This window comes from Propithecus coquereli, unplaced genomic scaffold (assembly GCF_000956105.1).
Source record: "Propithecus coquereli isolate 6110/MARCELLA unplaced genomic scaffold, Pcoq_1.0 Scaffold14, whole genome shotgun sequence".
NCBI lineage: Eukaryota > Metazoa > Chordata > Mammalia > Primates > Indriidae > Propithecus > Propithecus coquereli.
Window position 1 is genome coordinate 6,705,367 of NW_012138302.1, and position 23,593 is coordinate 6,728,959.

At 39.9% G+C, this 23,593-nt stretch overlaps 1 protein-coding gene across 1 annotated transcript in view; it reads right to left on the reverse strand.

Moving 5' to 3' along the window:
* The window catches only part of INADL (InaD-like (Drosophila)), a 339,614-nt gene that overhangs the window by 66,192 nt on the left and 249,829 nt on the right, over positions 1 to 23,593 (reverse strand). The window contains exons 26-27 of the mRNA XM_012639332.1: positions 16,956 to 17,048; positions 352 to 426 (exon numbers count right to left, since the gene is read on the reverse strand). Of these exons, the coding sequence (XP_012494786.1) occupies positions 352 to 426; positions 16,956 to 17,048 (168 nt within the window). The remainder of the gene's footprint in view (positions 1 to 351; positions 427 to 16,955; positions 17,049 to 23,593) is intronic.

A 23,593-nucleotide genomic window follows, 5' to 3' on the forward strand; every position in this document is an offset into this window, starting at 1 on the left:
CTCGCTCTTGCTCAGGCTGGTCTCGAACTCCTGAGCTCAAACAATCCGCCCGCCTTGGCCTCCCAGAGTGCTAGGATTACAGGCGTGAGCCACCGCTCCCGGCCTCAGGGATGCCTTTTAAACACCTGGTTAGGACATTGGTACAAAGAGATGAACACAGGTCATTTCTACACACCTTGCACATAATCAATGATACGACTGTGGATTGACTGCAGGTTGCAAGACACACCACAATCTCCCGTCAAGTAATAAAGGATTTGATGTCATTACAACCACCTCCTTATCTTCTAGAGCCCAGGTTATAATGCACACCACCCCAATAGAGCAAAACTGAAAGTACAAGTTACATACATTGTCAGGTGGGTACTCCAGCGCCTTCTGCTGATCTGCCACTACACCTTGACCAGTCACCTGGGACACGTCTTCCTGAAATTAAAAAAAGATTCCATCAGTCAGCAGCGTTGCAGGGCTCAAGTGTGCTTTCCAACTTGAGCAGTTAACACCATTTAACTGGGCTTCGGTCTACTACAAAATGACCAAAACACCAGGCATAAAAATCCATTCACCCACTGGACTAACTCGCAGCAATTAGCTTGTCATTGCTAATTGCTTTTTCAGCCCTTTTAAGCCTGTTAGGCTTTAGACCTATCAGGTATCCTTTGAAGGTCATTTCAGCCAGAGTATTTTCTTCTATCACACCAGTATCCCCGTATAAATATCCTTTCAGGGCTCAAATTCTGACACTAGAATTTCTTCCCCTTAAGATATTCAATTAGAGGCAAAAATCACAACTAAAGAAAATACTGTGGGATACAAAGGTAAGTTAGTTTATCACTCCTCCCATGGAGAAGTGCAGAGTCCAGACTTAGGACAGAAGCAAACTACCAAAACATGTGGAAAACCTGTGACACATAGCTAAAGGACAATTCAATAACTGGAATAAATAATGACACCAATAAACTGACCAGAATGTTTATTTCTGCCTCCTAGCATATCCTATTCTTTTTTATTTGTAATAGGCAAATTTACAGGAGAAATTATCATCAGCTGGTTGACTTCAAGGCATGAAGTCCTGCAGTTGGGCTTGGACAAGGCAGAGAAAATAGAAGAGAGACTAATTTGGATAGGAGAAAGGATGGGTTTACTCTGCCCCTTGGTAAATGTCTTCAGAGATACCCAGGTGGTGAGGTTTAGTATGCAGATGGCAGGTAGGTAAACTGATCTGGAAATGAGAAGAGAGGCATGACTTGTATAGCAGAATGTTAGGAGCTTGTGATCCTAGCTCCTCAGCGTGACAGTTCTGCAAACCTGAGCAGTTTATTTGACCTCTTTCAGCCTTAATTTCCCCATCTATGAATGGAAAAAAAATAAGAGTAGTTTACACTACAGAAATATCGAAAGGATTAAATGAAGCAATATGTGAGTGCATTTAGCACTGCACCTGAGAGAGCTGACTTTAGCACATAATATCCCGAGACTGGAGCCAGGTCCCCTGGGTAACTGTGACCACCCTTAGCTGCCTACTTTCTAACTTATCTTTTAGGGCCAGACCTATCTCACTCATTTAGATTTTATTTACCTCCTTGGGAGGAAAGATCCTAGAACTGCTCCCCTCTTTTAAACTTTGCTCCTAGACAGATTATATACCATAAAATGAATGGAAAAGTTACGTCATCTCACAATTCTACCCTGAGACCCCCCTGGTGACCCTTCCACGCATGAATCAATTCATTTTATCGCATTTTTGCAACATTATATTGTATCGTTTTATGTATCTGTCTCCCATTAATACGATCAACCTTGTCTTATTTATTTCTCCAACACATGGCAGAATAGAATATGGGCTTTATAAAGGTTTAGTGCTGAATGAATCAAAGTTTGGAAACTTAAACCTTAAATGCACCTGGGTGGATTTCAGAGTCAGCCATGAAAGGAAGGACGCACAAAGAAAGTGTCTCTGTGGCCTCCACTTTAAAGGATCACAGTTGAAAAGAGAGAAAAAAGACATGGAAAGTCAATAAGGCTCACGGGAATTTTAGAATAAAAATTCTAAACTGCCTTCTAAACAGAAACCATTGGTGGTGTTCCTTCCATTGTGAATCAAATGGGCTGAGGAGCAGAAGTGAGGCCTCTACGTGAAAATTACACTGCAGATCTGCAATTCAACCTTGTTTTAAATCCCGATTAACCAGCAGTGGGACAGAGAAGCTGATTTCTCTCCCTACAGATTTAAAAATCCAATTTGCATACCACACAGAGGAACTACGAATTTGGTTTAATTCTTCCTCATCATTTGCACTTGTTAATAAAAAGAAATGGCACTGGAATAGCAGTCAGAAAATCTGGGTTCAGATCGGCTCCCCCACTTATCAGCAGCAGTAGTGCCTGGAAACCTTCATTTTTGGAGACAGTGAGAATGCAGTAACAGCTACCTAAATAAGGGGTTGTGAGCAAAGTTGAATCCAACCTGTGCTTACTGAGCATCTACTACGTGGCAGCAGTGAAAAAGACTGACAGAGGGACCCTTGCACTTGGCACATTCACACATCTGCTGAGACAGACAGTAAAGAAATGATTACAGAAATGATGAATTACAACTGCATGACGTGTGTGTGAAGGTGTGTGGCGGGGAGCAAGTGCCTTAAGTGTTAGTTTCCTTCCCTTTCTCTTATCTTGTCCTCAAAAATGTAGAAGGGCGAGATGAGGAAATCAGATTTGTAAAAAGCATCTGGTCCAACACACTGTCCCATTTCTTAGACTGATTACTCTTAAACCTCCAGGCCAAGGGATGGGGCTGGTACACGATGGTGATAATTATGATATCTAAAGCTTCCTGATCCTGACCCTATGCCTGTTACTAAGCCAGGCACATCACACATTTGTTGACGTACACAACAGACCTATGCATTAGATACTGTTATCATCCTAGAGCTGAGGTAGCTGAGGCACAGGGAGCCTAAATTATTTGCAAGCTAGAACTTTAACCCAGAGTCATCTTGCTCCAGAGCCCTTGCTCTTAGCCGAGGAGTAACCCACAAGAGAAAGGGAAAGCACTTTACCTACTCCCAACAACACACAAGATTCTTAGCCTTGACACAGTGATTCCATTTTTAGATTCAACCTTAGGTCAGATCAAGTCATGCCTGCTTATTATGAACCTGGAAAAAAAAACAAAACCATGGAGCTAGCCACTGCAGTGACCTTGGGTCTCTTTGCTTTGTGTCTTATGTTTAAATATGTATTTAGAATTTGCTAACCACCCAACTATTGCACCAAAGGAGCTCTTAGTACCTTCAAAGCTGAGGTTTTAGGACATTCTAAGGTGTTGACATTGCACAGGGGACTCCTAAATAAGAAGACTGAGGAAGCATTGTGGAAAGATCATCTCATTTCATGAAATAAACTGATATGACACCTTCTTTTTTTTCTTTTTAAGGCAAAAGCAAGTCTACTGAAGTAAGAAAAAAAAAAAGGAGACTACCCCACAGACAGGGCAGTGGCTATCTTTCAGAGCAACAGAGAGTAGCCTGATATGACACATTCTGTCTGCATTATTATGTTATAATCCTCAGCACGGTAACGTGAGCTCCTGAAAGGAAGCTTTGTGTGCCAGGGAAATCACCCTGATCAAAAGAAGGAGCTTCCGAGGGGTGCATATGAAAGGCAACACTGACAATATCCTATATAATAGACGGGTGAGAAGTCTAGCCTATAGTCCCCAAATCTGGTTGAATTCTGTCCCAAAGCTGGGCCCCCTGTCTCTGGCCACTGTAATTGGTCCAAGGGTGGACCAAACAATTGCACCAAACAACATCCCATGGATTCCCACAATGGAGCCAAGGGAGGAGAGTCAGCTGCTTTCCAGCAGAGAGACTTGGGAGCTCTTGACAGCCATAGCTGCACCATGCTGGAGAAGCAAGTCTGTAGCGGAAGAGAATCAAACAGATAAGCAGAGACACCCCTGTAAGCATCAGGCCTCTAGGTCCAACTGTCCCTGAGGCTAAGTGCCAACCCTGTCCTGCCTATAGTTCCTTTGTCTGGCCCAGTCCCTGCCTAATTCCTACTCATCTAACCACCTGGATTAGGTGAAATCATATCAGCAAAAGTTCCCACAGCACCTTCCCTTCCCTTCAATAATACTCATCAGGAATCACTTATCTAAAGTTGGATTCGAATCCTGACTGTGATACTTATTACCGGAGTGTCTCTGTGCCTCAGTTTCCTATCTATAATACGGGGATAGTAATAGGATTGATCTCCTATAAAATACGAATACACTTAGAATAACGCCTATCAGAATGCATAGTAAATGCCATGGAAGCCTGTTATTCTCAGCAGTTCCCAGAAGGCAGAGACTGTGTCTTTGTTCACTGCTCTACGTCCTGTTAGTTTAGCACAGTGCCCGGGACATACCAGGCTTTCAATGTAAACTTGCGTAATTTGTGAAACAGATAGTTGATTTATAGCTCCTTTTGAAAGGTAACATAATCAACACAGGTTTTATATTATAGGGTTAAAATTATGTGAGCTTCCCCAGAAAACTGAAAACTTTACAGACCCAGAAAATATGCCCGCACAGCACTTGTTTCAGAGAAGCGGTGGGGTTCTGGAAAGAGGGCACTCCACCGAGTAGGAAAGTCTGAGTTCTGGGCTCTGAGTCGCCACGTTGTTTCACTTCCCTGGACCCTTAGTGCTAATAATTACTGTTGTAAGATCACTTTCTCAATTGAGGAAATACCTGATAAGAAAGCGATTCCTTCTGGGCAAATTAAATTTCAAGTTGAATAACAAGTCTCCACAGTGGACCAGTTACAGTGTTTGGGAGTGAATATACACACTAGCAGACTTCAAAGATGTGAATCTGTGTTAAAAATATGTTGTACTCATATTTCTGTTACCTCTGAGTTCAGGAGGTTACTTTCCCTGTTACCCTCATGGCTCTACAGCACCTCCATTTACCATGCAGAGGGGGAAGAGAATAGAAGAAAAAGCCAAAAGCTCTTCTCTTGTGACTTCCATGAAGGAAGTAGACTTCGCTGTAAATCTACTGTCTTTTCTAAGCCCAGGAAAGGGAAATGTATCGTGTACGCAAATCTCAAGTGGTTTTCAGAAATTCAAGATATAAAGAACAATGAACTGTGAAAAATGCCACATATTTGAGTGCACTTGAACTCTGCCATTGGCAATTTGCATATTGTCACAAACGAGAAGCCAGTGCTGACTCAGACACACTGTCCTGCTCCTTGCAGGGAATTCCTGGCCCCTTGCTATAGACGCAGTTTTCATATTGGATCTGAAACAGAAAATAAGATTCCCACAGTGACATCTGCTCCCAATAGCAAACCAGAAATCCAGCAGTTCTTGATGGAGTGCAAATTGGGGGTAAAAATCGATTTTAAGCACACAGTTCAGGACATTGTTTTAAAAACAAGCTGGATATTACGCCTGGGAATTCCAGCCTGGAGTAAGACCTAACAAGAAGCTCGTAATCATCAGAAACACATTTTAAACTATTTTTCCAAACTTGGATGCCAGCACTTTAAAAACACTTATGAATAATTTTTAATCAAGCACAGTAGTAAAAGTTGATAAGCTGAACCTGCATCAGAGATCGCACAGCATATTATTCTCTTAAAAGTCAAAATTCTAAACTGAACTTATTATCTTCTCCTACAAATCTGTTTTTTCTACTATTTTTTTTTAAATTAGTGACGATATCAACTTCCCACTTACCCAGGTTTAAAGCCACAGGCAGCTTTTACTAATTATTCTCTCTTGCCTGCTTTCATTTGAAAAGTACTCTCGATTACAGGGACACAACATGAAGCAAAGTTGATTTTTCACAGACCAGAACATTTTCAAAAAAAACTTTCTATTCTAACTTTTTTTTTTTGGCCAAGTAATTAAGACCAAAGAAATATTAAGTTGCAGCATATGAATCTGACATTTTATAAGTCAAGAAATGGTTAAGTATCAGTGATTTCAGAGGGTTCAACCTATTAACTACTACTAGTAGGTTAACTACTACCATATTTTATTACCAAAATGTCATGTAGGAAGAACTATTCTAACACTAAAAATTTAGATAGGACACAGTCTAAATTAAAGGACAGTCCTTTAAATTGCGTGGATTTAGCTTTATGAAGAACACTATATGGTTCTTATTTTTCACATTTTCCACAGATCACCTGGGTCTAATAACTTTTTAGTATCATCTGGATAAAGGAGAGAGCTTAGGCTTTGGAGTATGACCGTGGTTCATGGTTTTTCTACTTATAAGATATGTGCTCTTTGACTTCTCTAAACTGTAGCTTCTTGATGGGTTAATACCATCTGTCTCTCTGAAAAGCATTACCGCTCGCACCGCCTTCCATATATTGGAAGTCAGTGAGACAGTAAGGATTTATAGGCTCTAAGTCTTTGGGCAAGTGAATTAAACTCTGGAATACTCAGGTCCTTCACCTGAAAAATAGAGCTGATAATAATGTTTTCATCATGGGGACGACAGAGGTGGGGATAATATGTTCTGCTCAGTTCCTAACAAATAAATGCTCAATAAATGGTGGAGGGTACTGTTACTGTTATTACTGTTTCTGTCAGGATAAAGGAGATCATATTTTAAAGTGCCCACCACAGTGACTGGTATGCTTTCTGTATCACAGAGATATCTAAAAATAGACAAGCATGAACGTACTTCTTTCCCCACAAATTTGCTCTTCTTCTTGCTTCTTTTCTCAGAACCTAGTGTCAGCCAACCAGCCCGTCAGCCACCGTGAGGTATCTGAGAACCATTCTTGCCTCCTCCTCCTCCAACTTTGACATCCACACAGCCATCAAGACTATCAATTCTAACTCTTGTATATGTTGAAAATCTGTCCCTATTTCTCTATCCTCCCTGCCAGATCCCCAGTTTTAGGTCACTGTCAACTTTATCTCTGTTACTCTAACAGCTTTTTAACTCCCTCCCTGACTTCACCTTTGATATTTTCTAAATGATTCTTCTCAAGGAACCCAGAAGGATCTTTTTAAAAGGCTAATCTAATCTTTTTATTTTATTTTATTTTTTTTTGGTGGGGGACAGGGTCTCACTCTGTTGCCCAGGCTAGAATGCCATGGCGTCAGCCTAGCTCACAGCAACCTCAAACTCCTGGGCTCAAGCGATCCTCCTGCCTCAGCCTCCCGAGTAGCTGGGACTACAGGCATGCGCCACCATGCCCGGCTAATTTTTTCTATATTTTTAGTTGTTTGGCCAATTTCTATTTTTAGTAGAGAGGGTCTCGCTCTTGCTCAGGTTGGTCTCGAACTCCTGAGCTCAAATGATCCTCCCGCCTCGGCCTCCCAGAGTGCTAGGATTACAGGTGTGAGCCACTGTGCCTGGCCAAGGCTAATCTCATTTTTATAATCTCCTGTGAAAAACCACTCCTAAGGCTTCACTTGGTATAAAGTCCTTTGTCCTGGTCCAGAGGGCCTACCACCGTCCAGCCCCTGTCTACTTGGTGGCTTTCACTGCCTGCTCCTGGCGCTGCGTGCTCACCACTCTGTCTCCAGTACGGGACGAGAGTGCAGACGTGGGTACCTGCGGGTGGTGGGGAGGGACACAGGCTCGGGTGAGAGAACGGTGAAAAGTCAGGGGCCGAAATAAACTGGAAGTATACAGTTGAAGGCCAGCTTGGGACATTGGTACATTTTCAGCAGAAAATGGAAACCAGGATTTTTATGGAAAATCTCCTCATTCATAAAACTTAGCTCAAACATTTTAAGAATACCGTGTAGGCTAAATGAAACACAGTCGTGGGCTGGATCTGACCCCTGACAACCTGCTTGTGATCTCTGCATTAGATCAAATGCAGCATGCTCCTGGACATGAAAGAGGGCTTATTTAGCTTTATATTCCTAGAGCTTGACACATTGCAGGTTCTAAGACAATGTGTACTGAATAATGAGAGTTCTGGCACACCTAGATTTCATATAGGCAAAATCTGCTATTAATAATAGCTATCATTTACTGAGTCCTTACTGTGTGCCAAGTGCTAAGAGTTTCATATATAAAATCATACATGATTCTCATAACAAAGAGGTGAGTATCACCCTCTCAATTTTTGGACGAAGAAATGTAGGCAGATAGGACAAGCCACTTTCCCTGGTTAGCAGAGGTAGGATCTAAGTCTGTTCAGACTTCAGAGCCCATAATTTGTATCTGACAGTCTTTTTCATTTGGAAAAGCAAGTTCTCCCTGTCCATTTGGAGATACAGGTATCATTTCTAACACATGACACTGACTTTTCAATAAGGATGTTTGAAAATTTTATATGGCTCAAGTGTATCTAGGTAGGGAGTAAAGAGAGCTCCTAAAATGTTGGTATTCTAGCTGATGGGAACTCTGAAATGCTAAAATGCACTGTCAGCCGCAGTGTGAATTTCCATGTCATAGCTTATTTAGGTTACTGATAAGTTAATTCCGGAAACAACTCACGCTTCCCCAGGCATTGCTACCCTGTAAATTCTAAAATATCCACAAAGAAACTACAGGGTGAATGCTGCCTCGAGCTGACTGGGATACTCTCATTTTTCTATTCTTGCCTTAAGGGTCAGAAATTATATTCCATAATGAAAGACAACAGTAAAGTAAAATACCACTGACAGTTTGAAAAATCAAAACATTTTGAAAAATCTAAAATGTTATTGAGGCAGCCATAAATGAACCAGGTATGTAATGACAAGTGTCACTCGACCCACGGGCCGCACTGTTGCCATACAGAGAACACTGAGCACATCTGTTCAGGGCATTCGTAGCAGGGTTATCGTGGGCTGCTGGCCAAGCCCTGGGATAACGCTGGCTCTGAAGCCCCAGGTGGTGTAACAAGTGCCATTTAAATAGCTCTAGCCCTGCACTCAGAGGAAAGCTTTAAAGAACACATACAGAAGGAGGTTTGCATACTGGAGGCAAGACAGGTAAATTCTTTTACTGGCAACTCTCTGTGAAACTTACGTGATAAACACATACATGGCCTTGCTGAAGCGTCAAGCATGTTTATATGATCTTTCCAAGACAAAAATGTGAGAATATATACTGTTGCCACCTCTCATGGACTGCCGCTGCTGCGCTAAACTCCCAACCAGCCTGTCAGCACTGCTCTGGCCCTGTCCTATCTCATCACCACATTGCAGCAACAGTGACCTGGAGTCACCTCCTACAGACAGACCTCCGTGCTTTCCACTGCTGTCAGCCCAGAGACCACCTCCTTCACGTGACCTGGCTCTGCTGATAACTCTGATTTCACTTTGATCTCACCAGTTCTGGCATCCACGGACTTTCAGTTCACCAGGCCTCTAAGGTCGCCTGAAACCCTCCTCTGTTTCTTCTTTGCCCCATTCCCAATCACTGCCAGCTTCTCCTTCAAATTTCAGTTCAACTGTCCTCAGGTGAGCCCTCCTGGACGAGGTCAAATCCCCTTCCCTTTAGCACCAAGAACTTCTAGTTCTTAACTTTGATCAAAGTTGAGATTTCAATCCATTTCTGACATTTTTTCTCTCTCCATGAAGACTGTAAGCAACACAAGAGACGAGATCCCTGTTTACTTTCAGTAGCATCTCCCAAGGATCTGGCATAGGGCGTAGTAACAAGCAGAATGCTAGAATGTATAATATACAGTTAGGCATTACTTTTGATGGACAAAGAAATTGAGCCTTTGCTAGTAGGGTGAGGATTTTTAAACACTTGCAAAATATTCCAAAAGGTGGAGAGACCATATGTGAAGTTACTTTAGCATTTCTGACTTGATTTCAGTTTCTGGATCACCTACATTCCTTCTTCCCCTCTTTCCTCTTCCTCCTTTTTTTTTTTTTTTTAACATCTTTATTGAAACATAATTAACATACCATAAAATTTACCCACCATAAAGCAATGGTTTTGGTATATTCACAGAGTTGTGCAAACATCATCACAATCTAAGTTTAGAATATTTTCCTAACCTCAAAAAGAAAGCCCATACCCCATTCTCCTCTCCACACCCTCAGCCACAAACAACCACTAAGTTACTTTCTATCTCAATATATTTGCCTATTCTGAACATTTCATATAAATAGAATCATACAAGATGTAGTTGTAGCATCACATAACAATACTTCATTTTTTATTACTAAATAATATTTCACTGTATGCATATATCACATTCTATTTATCCATTCATCACCGGATGGACACTTGAGATGTACATTTCTTTGCTGGTAAAGATGTTGAACATCTCTTTGTATGCTTTTTGGCCATTTGTATATCTTTGGAGAAACACCTATTCAGATCCTTCCCCCCGACCCCACACTTTTGTAAGAGACAGAGTCTCGCACTCTGTTGCCCAGACTGGAGTGCAGTGGTGGGATCATAGCTCACTGCAGCCTTGAATGACTGGGTTCAAGCAATCCTCTTTACTCAGCCTCCTGAGTACCTGGGACTATAGGCTCGTGTCACCATGCCAGGCTAATTTTTAAAAATTCTTTGTAGAGACAGGTCTCACCATGTTGTCCAGGCTGGTCTCAAACTCCTGGCCTCAAGCAATCCTCCCACCTTGCCCATTTTTTTACTTAGGGGTTATTTATCATTTTATGTTGTGGTAAACTGGTTGCTTTTAAATTATTTTAGTTACTAATTTATGTAAATTATTTTAGTTACTATTTGTAACAGCATGGAGAAGAAGATGGACAAGAACAAAAGAAAAGGCAAATTGGCTTTACATCAAAGCAGAAAATTATATAAACAGGGCTAGAGATGCAAAGGCAGTGTCAAGGGCAGAGGTTAGCTGCTTATAAGAAGAAAGCAGCACTGTCTCTTTCCTTTCCTTCTCACCTAACTACAAGCTCCTAAAGACAGCAAACTGTGTGAGCACTTGTCCTTGAACATCTCAAGTTAAGAAGCTCTGACGGTTTTGCTTATTGCTGAATCCCCTGCACATAACACTGTGTCCAACACATAAGAGACACTAGATTAACGTTTGTTGTTTGAACGAATAGATCACACAGTGATATTTCCTCTATTTTAACAAAAGCTGTCTCTGTGAACTACACAGTGTAGAGAAGCTGCTTTTTATAGGCAAAGAGAACTGGGTTTGGTCCCAGCCATGCCACCTGCCAGCTGTGAGGTCTTAGGAATGGACTTGCCACCTCCCAGCTTGAGTTCCTTATCAGTAAAGCAGGGCTACTAATATGTGCACTGGGTCAAACACAGTAGCTGGGATGAAGACGCCTGGCACAGGTTAGCTTTTTTAAAAATTTTAGTTTCCTTCATATATAAAACATCTGTTTGGAGGTCCAAATATAACTTTACTTACCAATATAAAAGGTATAAAAGGTAAATTTTATATCTTCATCTGCTTATATGCCACAATCTTCTATTCATATGTTAGAGTTCAAGATTTAGACGAAGGGGGATGAAAATCACAAAGTTTAGATGCCAGTGTAAATTTCTTGCTGTGTGTTGACTTTGTTTTTATTCTATATTTGTATCTCTCTGAGAGGCAACATTAAGTGCAGCCTCCAGTCTGGATCCAGGCTTCACTGGGTGATTTCAGGCAACTTACTTAATGTTTCAGTGCCTCAGTTTCCTCATCTCTTACATGGAGATGATGCTACTACTAACCTCACAGGATTGTTCCGTGAATGAGTTAGTGTGTGTAAAGAGCCTGCCTGGCACACAGGCACTCTAGCTGTGATGGTTAATCTTAGGTGTCAGCTTGACTGGATTAAGGGATATCTAGATAGCTGGAAAAGCATTTTTTTTGGGGTGTATGTGTGTGTGTCTGTGAGGGTGTTTCCAGAAGAGAATGGCATTTGAGTCAGTGTCCTGAATAAGGGAGATCTGCCCTCACCCAGTGTGGGCAGGTACTATCCCATCAGCAGAGGAAAGGCAAACATTCTCTCTCTCTCTCTTTTTTCTAGAGCTGGAGTACCATCTTTTCCTGCCCCTGGACAACAGAACCGCAGGTTCTCTGGCCTCCAGATGCCGGGACTTACACCAGCGGTCCCCTGGTTCTCAGGCCTGACGACCTGAACTGAGCCATGCTACTGGCTTCCCTCATTCTCCAGACTGCAGACGGCCTACTGTGGTACTTCAGCCTCCATAAACGTGTGAGCCAAGTCCCCTAATAAATCCCCTCTCATATATCTCTATATCCTATTGGTTCATCTCTCTGGAGAATCCTAATGCATTAATAAGTGCATTTTTCAGGTTGGAAAACTCACTTCAAATTTCCAAGTTATACCTTAATACTTCACTCAGAATAGCTAATCTTTATATGGCTAACCCTTAGTGCTTCAATTAGAATTACAACATTGTCATTATTAACAACAAGAACTCATTCTTATAAAGTGATTATGGTGTACTCTGGCATAGTTCTAAGCAGGCTTTGTAATTATTAACTCCTTTAATTCTTACAACAACCCTTTGTTTCTTTCCTCCATTTTACAGATGCAGAAACTGAGTCCCAGAGAGGTTAAGTCATTTCCTAAAGGTTATATTGCTAGTAAATGGTAGAATCAGGATTTGAATCCAAGTAGTCTGGCTGCAGTGTTTGCACTCTTAATAATTTAGTTATACTGATTCAAAAAAGCATATTATGTGAACACAGATATTACAAATACTATAAAAACAGATTTATATCCAAAAGATGAAAATAATCATTTTAGGAATTCATGAGCTTCTATGTCACAAGCTACCAGGGAGTCACAGACCTTTCGGAAAGAGTCCCAGCTCTTGCAATTTCTAGTTTTGTGATCTTTCACTGAGCAGATGAAGGTCGCATTTATAAATCTGGGATAAATAATTTCTGTTCTTTTTACATAGCGTTAATATTTTGGGGGGATAAGATTGAATAAGACTGTGAATCCATTAAATATCATTTTAGAAGAAATTGCGATATTAAAAAATTAAGCTAATGAGATAATAGATGAAACATTGTTTTGCAAATTGGAAAGTTCTATACGAATAGTTTTTAAAAATCCTTTTCAGGGCCTGGTGTGGGGGTTCATCCCTGTAATCCTAGATCTCTGGTAGGCTGAGGCAGGAGGATCGCTTGAGGCTAGGAGTTCAAGACCAGCCAAAGCAACACAGTGAGACCCCCGTCTCTACAAAAAAATAGAAAAATTAGCCCGGCGTGGCGATGTGTGCCTGTAGTCTCAGGTATTCTGGAGGATTGCTTGAGCCCAGGAATTTGAGGTTGTGGTGAGCTATGATCACACCAGTAGACTCTACTCGGGGTGACAGAGCAAGTACTTGCCTCAGGAAAAAAAAAAAGAAAAAGAGAAAAAAAAAGTCTTTAAAAGGCTTAAAAAGGGCTTAAAAAATAGTCTTAATAGGCTCTCACCTAAACTTCTGAAATAGATATCAGACACTTCACTGACTCCAGTCTCTCACAATTGGAATCTATGTTTCACAAACCTTCATCTGATCTACAAACAAGTTATTTCTCCTTTAAAAATATTTAGAGAAATGGAATACATTCTAAAGTTATTATAAACTCCTTGTGTGTGTATCTGGGGGCTACTGAGATACGGACCAAAGCCAACCACAACCGAATGGTGGAAACAGCACTGGAGTACACACAGACCCATGACTTAGTCTTAGCTCTGAAATAACAAATCATCTTGGAGAAGTGACTTAATGGCTTGTTGGAGTATAATTTCTCTTAGGTAGCACCTTGTGTACACACTTATCCATCCAGCTATCACCAGACATTTACTGAGCACTGAACATAAAAGGAGGAATAAATTAACCTATAATTCATAGCATACAGTTCCTTCATGTCTGTGATTCCACTGCCCACTGCTGCTCTACAAAAGGCCAGTCCCTACTCGCTACTCTGTAATCCACACTGTTCATCCGGAAACCTTCTCCAGTTTATGCCAACCTCAGCAATCTCAGATGCCTTCTCATCTTTAAAGGCTCATCTTAAAGGCCTTCCTAATGTAAGAAACCTTCCCTAATCTCTGAACGAGATGGGTTTCCATCCTCCTCTGAATTCCCATCACATTTTGGTTTTTTTCCTCCCCTTGATACACTTCTGCCTGGTATGATTTTCTAGATATAAATTCTATTATCCAGGCTGATGCTAGAGGATAAAATTCATAGGGGTGAGGCCTGTGTTTTTCTCTTGGTGACTTTTGTAGGGTGTAGCACAGTGCCTGATGAGACATTTGCCCACACAGGAAACAAGCAAGAAACTTTCAGAGGGTTAGAGCTTACTACTTCCGACTGTAAAAACAGTCAAGGCCCACACAGATCACATATTACTGTCTGGACAAGGCAGATCTGGCAACAATCCTGGGATGGTGTAGCCATGCAGGGGAGCACACATCAATCTTACAATAGAAACAATCAAATAATGACTAGTGATGATGAAAAGTTATTAATATTTTATTACAACAATTATGTATATATTAGGCTGAACCATATGAAAATTTTACTGATAAAACAGCAATTTCATATGATTCAATCTAATATTTTGCTGATTTATGTATTATCTGTCTCCTTTCCCATTCCCACTGTGGCATGAGTCCCATGAGGGAAGGCATTTTTGTACGTTTTGTTCACCGTTGTATCTCTAGTGCCTGGAACACGGTGGCATTTGGCAAATATTTGTTGAATGAATGAATGAACTTACTAAGCACCAACTATTTGCCTTATATTCTGTATATTCTATATGATTTACATTTCATAGCCCATTTGTTTCCTCATAACATCCTAATTACTGCCATTCTTCAGATGAGGAAACTGAGGCTTGGTGAGGTCAAGTGACTTGCCTAAGACCACACTCTTAACCGATACTTTATGCTAGGCCATTTACATTTATGCTACAAAAGTTGTCCAAATTCACCCTGTCTTTCCTCTCTGAACTGGACCATGCACAGATTCTACTGAAAACAGTGACAAAGAAATTTTAGGATACCAAAAACAGAGGAACATGGGGAGGAACAAAGGGGAAAAAGAGAGGCACTAGTCAATGGGTTTGGGGAAATCTGTTATTCTTGGTGAAATCCAGCACGAAACATTATCTAAAAATGACCCTCAATCCTTCAGGTCCTCTGCTTCTTCAACTGTCTTGACACTTGGAGTCCCATCACTGGTGCTGCTTACTTGGGAAGAAGGGGCGCATTACGGATGCCTTTTGCCTTCAGCTTACAGATGAGCCTCGTTGGGACTACCAGACTCTTCTAGCAAGCAAGGGAGTATTCCCATTCTTTCTATCATTTCCTCTGTAGAAGAAATTGGGGGCCCCGACATATAAAATCCTGTTGCTTTAAAAGACTTTCCCATAACCTACCTATGGAGATACAGTGCCAAAAAGAACAAGTAAATAGTTAATATATATATATATATTTTTTTGAGACACAGTCTTACTTTTGTTGCCCGGGCTAGAGTGAGTGCCGTGGCATCAGCCTAGCTCACAGCAACCTCAAACTCCTGGGCTCAAGCGATCCTACTGCCTCAGCCTCCCGAGTAGCTGGGACTACAGGCATGCGCCACCATGCCCGGCTAATTTTTTCTATATATTTTTTAGTTGTCCAATTAATTTCTTTCTATTTTTAGTAGAGACGGAGTCTTGCTCTTGCTCAGGCTGGTCTTGAACTCCTGAGCTCAAACAATCCGCCCGCCTCAGCCTCCCAGAGTGCTAGGATTACAGGTGTGAGCCACCGCGCCCGGCCAATAGTTAATATATTTTTAAATGAAAGGGATTTCAGTTTGAAATTTGTTGATGTTACTCATTCTCCTTCAGTGCAAAAATGTGGTCTATCTTTTGGCAAGGGAAAATTGTAACCTTGGGACACCTTGCTCAAGAACAACAGTCATAATTTGTCACTGTCACTATTCTTGATGCCAGGGGTCTCAGGTCACATGTAGGGTTTGTTCAAGAGCAGCTCATTACAATTTCCACTCTTGCTGAAATGTCCTTTTTCTTCAACTGGAAAGAATTAGTTTACTTTCTAGGATATGGAATATAATAAGGCAGTCCCAATATATTTTCTAAAAGTTGAAAAAAGATAAATGGATGATTTTTCAAACTCCCTAAAGTATAATAAAATGAACAACTCTGGGCTGTCATAAAATCAGGTTGACACTACCAAGTGATTAGTTCTTTGAGATTTGTAAGATATTTTAAAACATAGAGGAAAAAAAGCCCACATTTCTTTCTAGAATTTGTAGTCTACCCTTGGAAGTGCTAGGCTGCAAAACAGAAAGGGAGATTATGAGCAAAGCATGGGATTCAGGCAGAACAGGGATCAATCTCCAACTCTACTCCACAGTGGTGGCCTTTGGCAAGTTAGTTAACTTCTCCAATTCTCAGCTTCCTCACATGTAGGAAAATCAAGGATCGGGACGTGAATAAAGCACAGTACCTAGTGCACAGTAAATGCTCAATAACTATTTATTTTAAAATGGGGTCTCACTATGTTGTCCAGGCTGGTCTCCAATTCCTGGTCTTAAGTGATCCTCCTGCCTCAGGCTCTTGAGGAGCTCCTGAGTAGCTGGGTCTCAATAACTATTAAATAATAAAATATCAAACATCAGACTATATAGGAGGGAGAGTTCTTTAAAACTGCCTCTCTTCTAATGCCCTAGCCCCTGGGTGAGTTTAAGTATCTTTTGCTGTGAATTGATGGAATAAATTTAACATTTTTTCCTGTACCTCTAGGACTAATTCAGCCCAGACTTGGCTTTATACAATATTAAACCAGATTTAAAGGATTGCTTCTTTAGTCCTAGATAGCACAATTCAAGTGTCAAGAAGGTAGAAGATGCTATTCTTCAGAGTGAATGGGTCACTCGTTATATGGAATAGCTTCTCCCGTCTCAGAGATCAAGATTCCCAGAGAATCGAACACAACAGACAGTCCTTTCCAAGGTGGTCCAAAATACAGGCAATACGTCCCTAAGAAGAACGTAGGGTGGAAATACCCAGGATTCTCACCAGTTTGGAGCTTTCACTTTCAGGCAACTGTTTAACACCAACTTCAAAACTGCCATCTTCCTCACTACTAACAGGTTCGGTGCCACTCTGATCCTATGGGACATCAAAAAAGAAAATGGCAAATATGTCATTCTTCACTCATACTCCCCCAAACTGTGCAGATGCTCTTGTTGTCATGGATATTGCTTCTGCTGCAGAAGCCGCTCCTATTTTCTTCCTAACAGAAGGCCATTTTTCCCCAGGTATCTATCCCTGCTGCTCACAGATAGATATGCCTTAGGGAAAGCTGGTACCCACTCACTGTTTCAGGTACAGGCCTGATTGCCCAAGTGTTGGTCTCATTCTTTTTGCCAATGATTTTGTCAGAATGGGGATGTTCTCAATGGGTACACTGGGAATGGATTTTGTCAGTTCTGTCCAATGAGACACAAAAAGAGGTTTGCTGGAGACTTGTGGAAAAGTTCTTCTTTACTCTTAAGAGGGCCACAAGAAGTCCCCATACTTCCCAAATTAACAAGGAAGCATGAAGCCCAAATTTCCATGGGCAGCCATCCCCCAACGATGAGGGAACCAGCCTTAGGATGAAGCTGACACTGTGGGTGACAGAGCAAAGATAGAGATGGAAAGAGCTGATTCTCTCATGGCAAAACTGGACCACTGGATCAGCAAACCTAGAGTCCAGCCTTACCTGTAGCCACTTTCTGTGAGAGAGAATAAATTTGTTTCAGCCAGTTTGAATTAGTTATTCTGTTACCTCCAGTCAAAATTTTCTCACTGAGCCAGTTGATTATTTTCTGCACAAGACTCAACTGCTTAAGAAAAGAGACTGTGTTTATCTTGTTTATTTCTGAAATCAAGTACCTAGCACCATGCCTGACACATGGACACCACTTGATAAACACTGGTGGCACCAATGAATGGAGTACTTATTTTCTTTGATGATTTTTTCCTGCAGAATCCTAAAAATATGTATTTAATATAAATGAGACATCTGGTAATAATAAGCCCCATTAAAATTCTAAAACACATTAAGCATCTCTTCAATTGAATTATAGCATATTAAATGTTATAGTTACTTAGCTAGAAGTTTCTTTACTTTCTGGTGGTACCTAAAGGAGCATGAGGATGATAAATGGAGTATCTACATTGTACTTATCTGGATTTTTATTTTAAATCACCACCATCCTGGGATTACTGCAGATTTTGACAGGATAGTTTGTAAAAAGAGAAAAATAGTTTTGATTTTGGGATGACAGTCAACCTCATTTGTAATTTAAGAAATGGAAATTACAGCAAAAGGAAAGCATTCTTTTAGTTATCAAACAAAGGACAGAAAAGAAGAACATTCAATATTGATAATGTTGTAGGGAAACAGGAACGTTTACATACCATTGAGAGAATGTAAATTGGGACCATCTTCTAAGAAAAAAACAAATATAATATACAGATATAGATATGTATGCAGAGAAAATATAAATATATAGAACAAATTTTTTAAATTGCTTAGTTCTAGGAAGTAGAATTATGAATGAGGACTTCTTGCATTAGTTATTTCTATACTATTTGATTAGAGAAGAATTAGCATATGTAGTATTGCCTGTTTAAAAATAAAACAAAGGAGGACTATCAGAAACACATAAAAGAAAAAAAATTCAAGATAAAAAGTACCACAGACTTTACAATTGGTGAGATCTGGGTTTAAATCTCAAGTCTGCTATTTAGAATTACATGATTTGGGGCAAGTTGTTTTCTAATTTTGAGTATAAGCTGAGTATCCCTTACCTGAAATGCTTGGGACCAGAATTATTTTGAATTTCGGAATATTTGCACTATACTGACCAGTTGAGCATCCCAAACCCAAAAATCCAAAAGGTCATTTCCTTTGAATGCGATGTTGATGCTCAGAAAGTTTCAGATTTTGTAGCATTTTGAATTTTGAATGCTCAACATGTACTTGTTTTTAAAGTACAGATAAAAATACCAGATTAAAAATACTACTCTATCAGGTTACTTTGAAGATTAATGAGTTAACATGTAAAATATCTATGTGCATAACACCAAGTGTAGTTAATTTTATTTCTAGCTTTTTGTTGGCGCAGGTTCTTTATTCCTGTACTGTCTCATGTAATCTTCCTACCAACTCTAAAAGGATATGTACCACTGTGATCACAATTCATGGATGAGAAAAACGATACATTTTAAATAACTTGCTAAAGAATTCCTAGCTAGTAAGAGAGGCAGATCAAGGATTCAAAGCTCAATGAGAGTGACACCATGGGCCATGTTCTTGGTACATTTAGGGCCTAGCACATAGGCCCAAGTTGAAGCATCCCATAAACAGCTGTTTTCTTCCCTATTTTAGTATTCATTTTATAAAGACCAAGAAACTCTCATCTTCCATATGCACATCGCTGAGAAATGTAAACGTAAAGATTTCTTTAATTTATTTAAGGAAGACTTTCTGTCTCCAAAGGCCTTCAATTTAGGGCCTATATACTAGGCCCTAAATAAATGATGCTATCGTTTCTCTCTCATTCTTCCTTTTCAGTACTGAATGTTGATAAGTAATCTTATAGAAGACAGAACTAACAATCTTTTTAAAAATTATTGTCATTAGGCCACGGATTTTAAAAAATGTGATTCACATTTCATAACCAGAAAATTTCTTTAGATAGGACATCATCTTTGATAGGATGCCTTCGCTAATAAACTATTTAACAGAGACAAAAAGAGGAAAAAACTCACAACACATAATTGCCCCTTTAAGAGAAATCTTACACAACAGCCCCATGTAAGATTAACCACCTGTGGCCTAAATCGTTTTTTTCTGAAAGTTTGTTTTTCACAGCACTTGAAAAAAACTGGGAAGATAGAAGGAGTATGGACACCAGTTCCTGCCAGACCACATTCCAAGGACTCTGATAAGTCAGTCTCACAGAGGGGGGAAAAAAAAAAAGGAAAAATAGCTGTGGCCATTTCACAGCTGTCAGCTTGCAGCAATAACTTTTTCCCCCCTTTACCCACTAATAACCCCCCCCCAAACACCTTATCCTCCCTGCTGGCACTTTTCCTTTCTTTCTTTTGTGCCATGCCCTTCCCACCTTTGGGAAGTAAAATAAACTTTCTTTCTTTAAAACTATTCTAATCTTTGTGTCGAGAATTCTTTCTCATCCCACGTCACCGGTTCCCCACTCTAACAGTCTTCTCAGTGAATTTTAGGTAATCAAAATTACCATACAAAATAAACATGCCCAAGTTAAGGAATAAATTTTGAAAACAAATTTTTAGCATTTTAGACAGTGGGTAAGTTTTAAAGACAAAAAAATTCTTAACAAATGAATTACCCTTTCAAAAATCAGTACTTAATCTATGGAAAAGTTTTAATATCCAAATTACTTAGTATGTCTGGTTCTGCAAGTTGTGGAGGTCCCTGAAGAGGGCCTGGTGAGGCTATGGTATCCAACTGGAGCTTTGAAACAGACAGTGCTTGTAACTGCAGCATGTTAGATTGTAGAACAAACCAAGAGGTCACTCCTCTAGCAAACCTGCAAATGGCCAGCACCTCTGGTCCGTAGATGAGAGGAGATCTGCACCAGGATAGTGGTCGGGATAATTCAGATAATTATGTACATGTCTCCTCGAGGAAAAGAAAGTCTTCCTTAAATAAATTAGAGAAATCTTTATGTTTACATTTCTCAGCAGTGTGCATATTGAAGATGAGAGTTTCTCGGTCTTTATAAAATGAATACTAAAGTAGGGAAGAAAACAGCTGTTTAATGGATGCTTCAACTTGGAAAATTTAAGAAAACATGGGCAAAACAAATAGTGTATGCATCTTTTAAGACGTGAACAAAAACAAAAAATACCCTCTACATCTATACCCACATCCCACACTTAGAAACTAGAGGCTCGAGTGAAGCAGAATTTATTGTACAAAGTCAGGTCTCAATGCCATTTATTCCATAAAACCCTTCCTTCTTCTTAGCTGGGAGGTATCTCTCCTTCCTCTAAATTCTCCTCACATCCTGAACCTCTTCTGTCACTTACCATCATCTCTTTTGTATCCTAATTATGTATATACAGATCTGATCTCCCTGATGAGAATGAAAGATCCTTGAATCCAACATCTGTGCCTCGTTCATTTACTTTGTCTAATTCATTTATCCTAGGTCTGTCTCTCTTCAAAGTCCATGCTCTTTTTAACTGTACTATGCTCCCCTTCCAAATCTTTTCTTCTGTTTTTAGTTTGAGATTCCATATAGGATGATTTGAGGTCCAAATCCAGATAGAGAGGAGAGTCAGGCAAAAAGGAAGTTGGAATTAAGAGAGGTTAGCAAGAAAGTATTTACTTTTCAGGAAAGCTAAAGTGTATAACAGAGTGTTCATGCTGAAATGAGGCACAGAACAAAACAATGTGGATTCTGTTCTGAGAACAGAACGGCTTATGAGTTAAGGCCTTCTAAATACCCCACTCACTAGGAGCTGAGAAAAACGATGGAGAAGGGAAAATAGGTCAGCAGCATGATTTCTTAGGCATGAGCGTATCACAGTGATTTGAAGACCATCTGGCTGATGGATGGTGGCCCACTGACACCCAAGATGAGTCAGTTAATCCAGGTGGCTGGATGTCCCTGTCCTCACTGGCTGATCATCAAACCACCTGTCCAAAGCTGCCTGCTCAGCCATGCCTGCTCAAGGACAACCACGTTTCCCCATGAAGACAACAGTCAGTAGATTCCACAGTGAATTATGTTTCATAGGCGAACGAATGGAGAAGGCAAGGCTCACACTGTACATTTAACACAGCCTTCACCAAGAGACTGGTAAGACATGCAGTCCAATCTTCACGCAGTTCCAAACTCCCTCCCCTGGGCTCCTCTCAAATCTTCTAAAGTGATGATGGTTATTATTTTATTTTTAAACTTTATTTTTTTATATCCACTATTTGTCTGTAGTTTTCCCCCAACTGAACAGTGAAAACCTTGATAGCACGAATGATGTTTTCTTTGAGAGTAGACTCTCAATAAAAATTAAATTCATTAAAGATGTTATTGTAGATTGAAAAAAATGTTTCTGATCAGATAAACATTCAATAGTGTTGCTCCCTACCCTGTTTCCTCATTTAACATGACAGAAGAGCACATTGATATATACGACTGTTTTCCTTTTAATTGATTTAAAATGTTACTAAGCAAAGTAAATTTAAAAAAACAGCAACTATACTTCCCTAATTGAAAGTTTTTTTTTAGAAAAGAAAACTTATGTTGATTTAGATTTTGTCATCTCCATATTTCTTAAATCCAGTGCTGTTTTCAAAAACACCACAAAGTGATTTATTAGTCTCATTGCTAGCCTAAATTCACAGATATTTCTTTCTGCAAAGCCATGTTTACCAGATGTGACAAAGTGAATTTCTTTCTTCTACCCCTAAACATGAGCATATTTACTAGGCTACTCAGAATTCCAGAAAGGCAGTGCACAATTAACATTAAAACAGAAATTATGTTAATGGAATTCCCTGTGTAATAAAACTCTCCCATCTTTGAGGACTGTTCTACCTCACTTAGTATTCAAAAAAGCATGACTTCTGAGAAAAAGGGAAAAATGAAGGTTCTTCCTTATATAAAGACATTCTAAAAGATTCAGGCTGCTTTATCAAGGAATGGAATAAATATCTTGCAACTCAAGTATACTTGAGCCCTCAGTACCTCTTACAGGACCACAGCAGTGGCTAAATTGGGTTTCCCTCTTCAAGACATCTTTACCATTGCTGTTAGACTAATCTACCTGAAGTAGAGCCTTATCAGACCATTTCATTATTCAAAATGCGTTCAACAGCTCCAGTGCCCAAAGAATGAAATTCAAACCTTCTGAGATTTAAATTCAAGCTTCTCTCTCTTTTGAATTCAATTTATTTTCTGAATTTCATCTTCTATCACTTCCTTTCACATCCCCTTATGTTTGTCTCCCCATTCTACATCAACTGTTTTACTTCTGTGTTTTTGTTTGTGCTATTTCCACATTCCAATCATACACATATTTAAAAATCCAATCTATCCAACTGAAATAGCTGTTCCCCTACCAGAAAATACTACTTGTCTTTTCTGAACTGTTCCTGCAGCTTTATTTTATCTCCCAGGACACCCTATATTTTAGTAAAATAAATGTACATCTTATTTTTCCTATAAGACTATAAGTTCTTTAAGGGTGAAGACTATGTGTGATTAATCTTTATATATAAAGTAGATATTTGGTAAATAGCAGCAAACAGAATGAACTGACTCAATAAGTATTAATAATTACTGAACATTGAAATGAAATATCAAGGCTATAGTAAAAAAGGAACCAAAATATGGTTCCTGCCATTCATTTAGTCAACAAATATTTATTAAGCAAGGATTACGTATTAGGCACTGGGGATTCTGTGATCAAGAAGACAATAAGCCCAGTCCTACAGAAGCATACAATTTAGTGTGCTACATACAGTCCTCATTCTTAAAACATTGAGATAATGGCTGGGCGTGGTAGCTCGCGCCTATAATCCCAGCACTCTGGGAGGCTGAAGCAGGAGGATCACTTGAGATCAGGAGTTTCAGACCAGCCTGAGCAAGAGCAAGACCCCATTTCTACCAAAAATA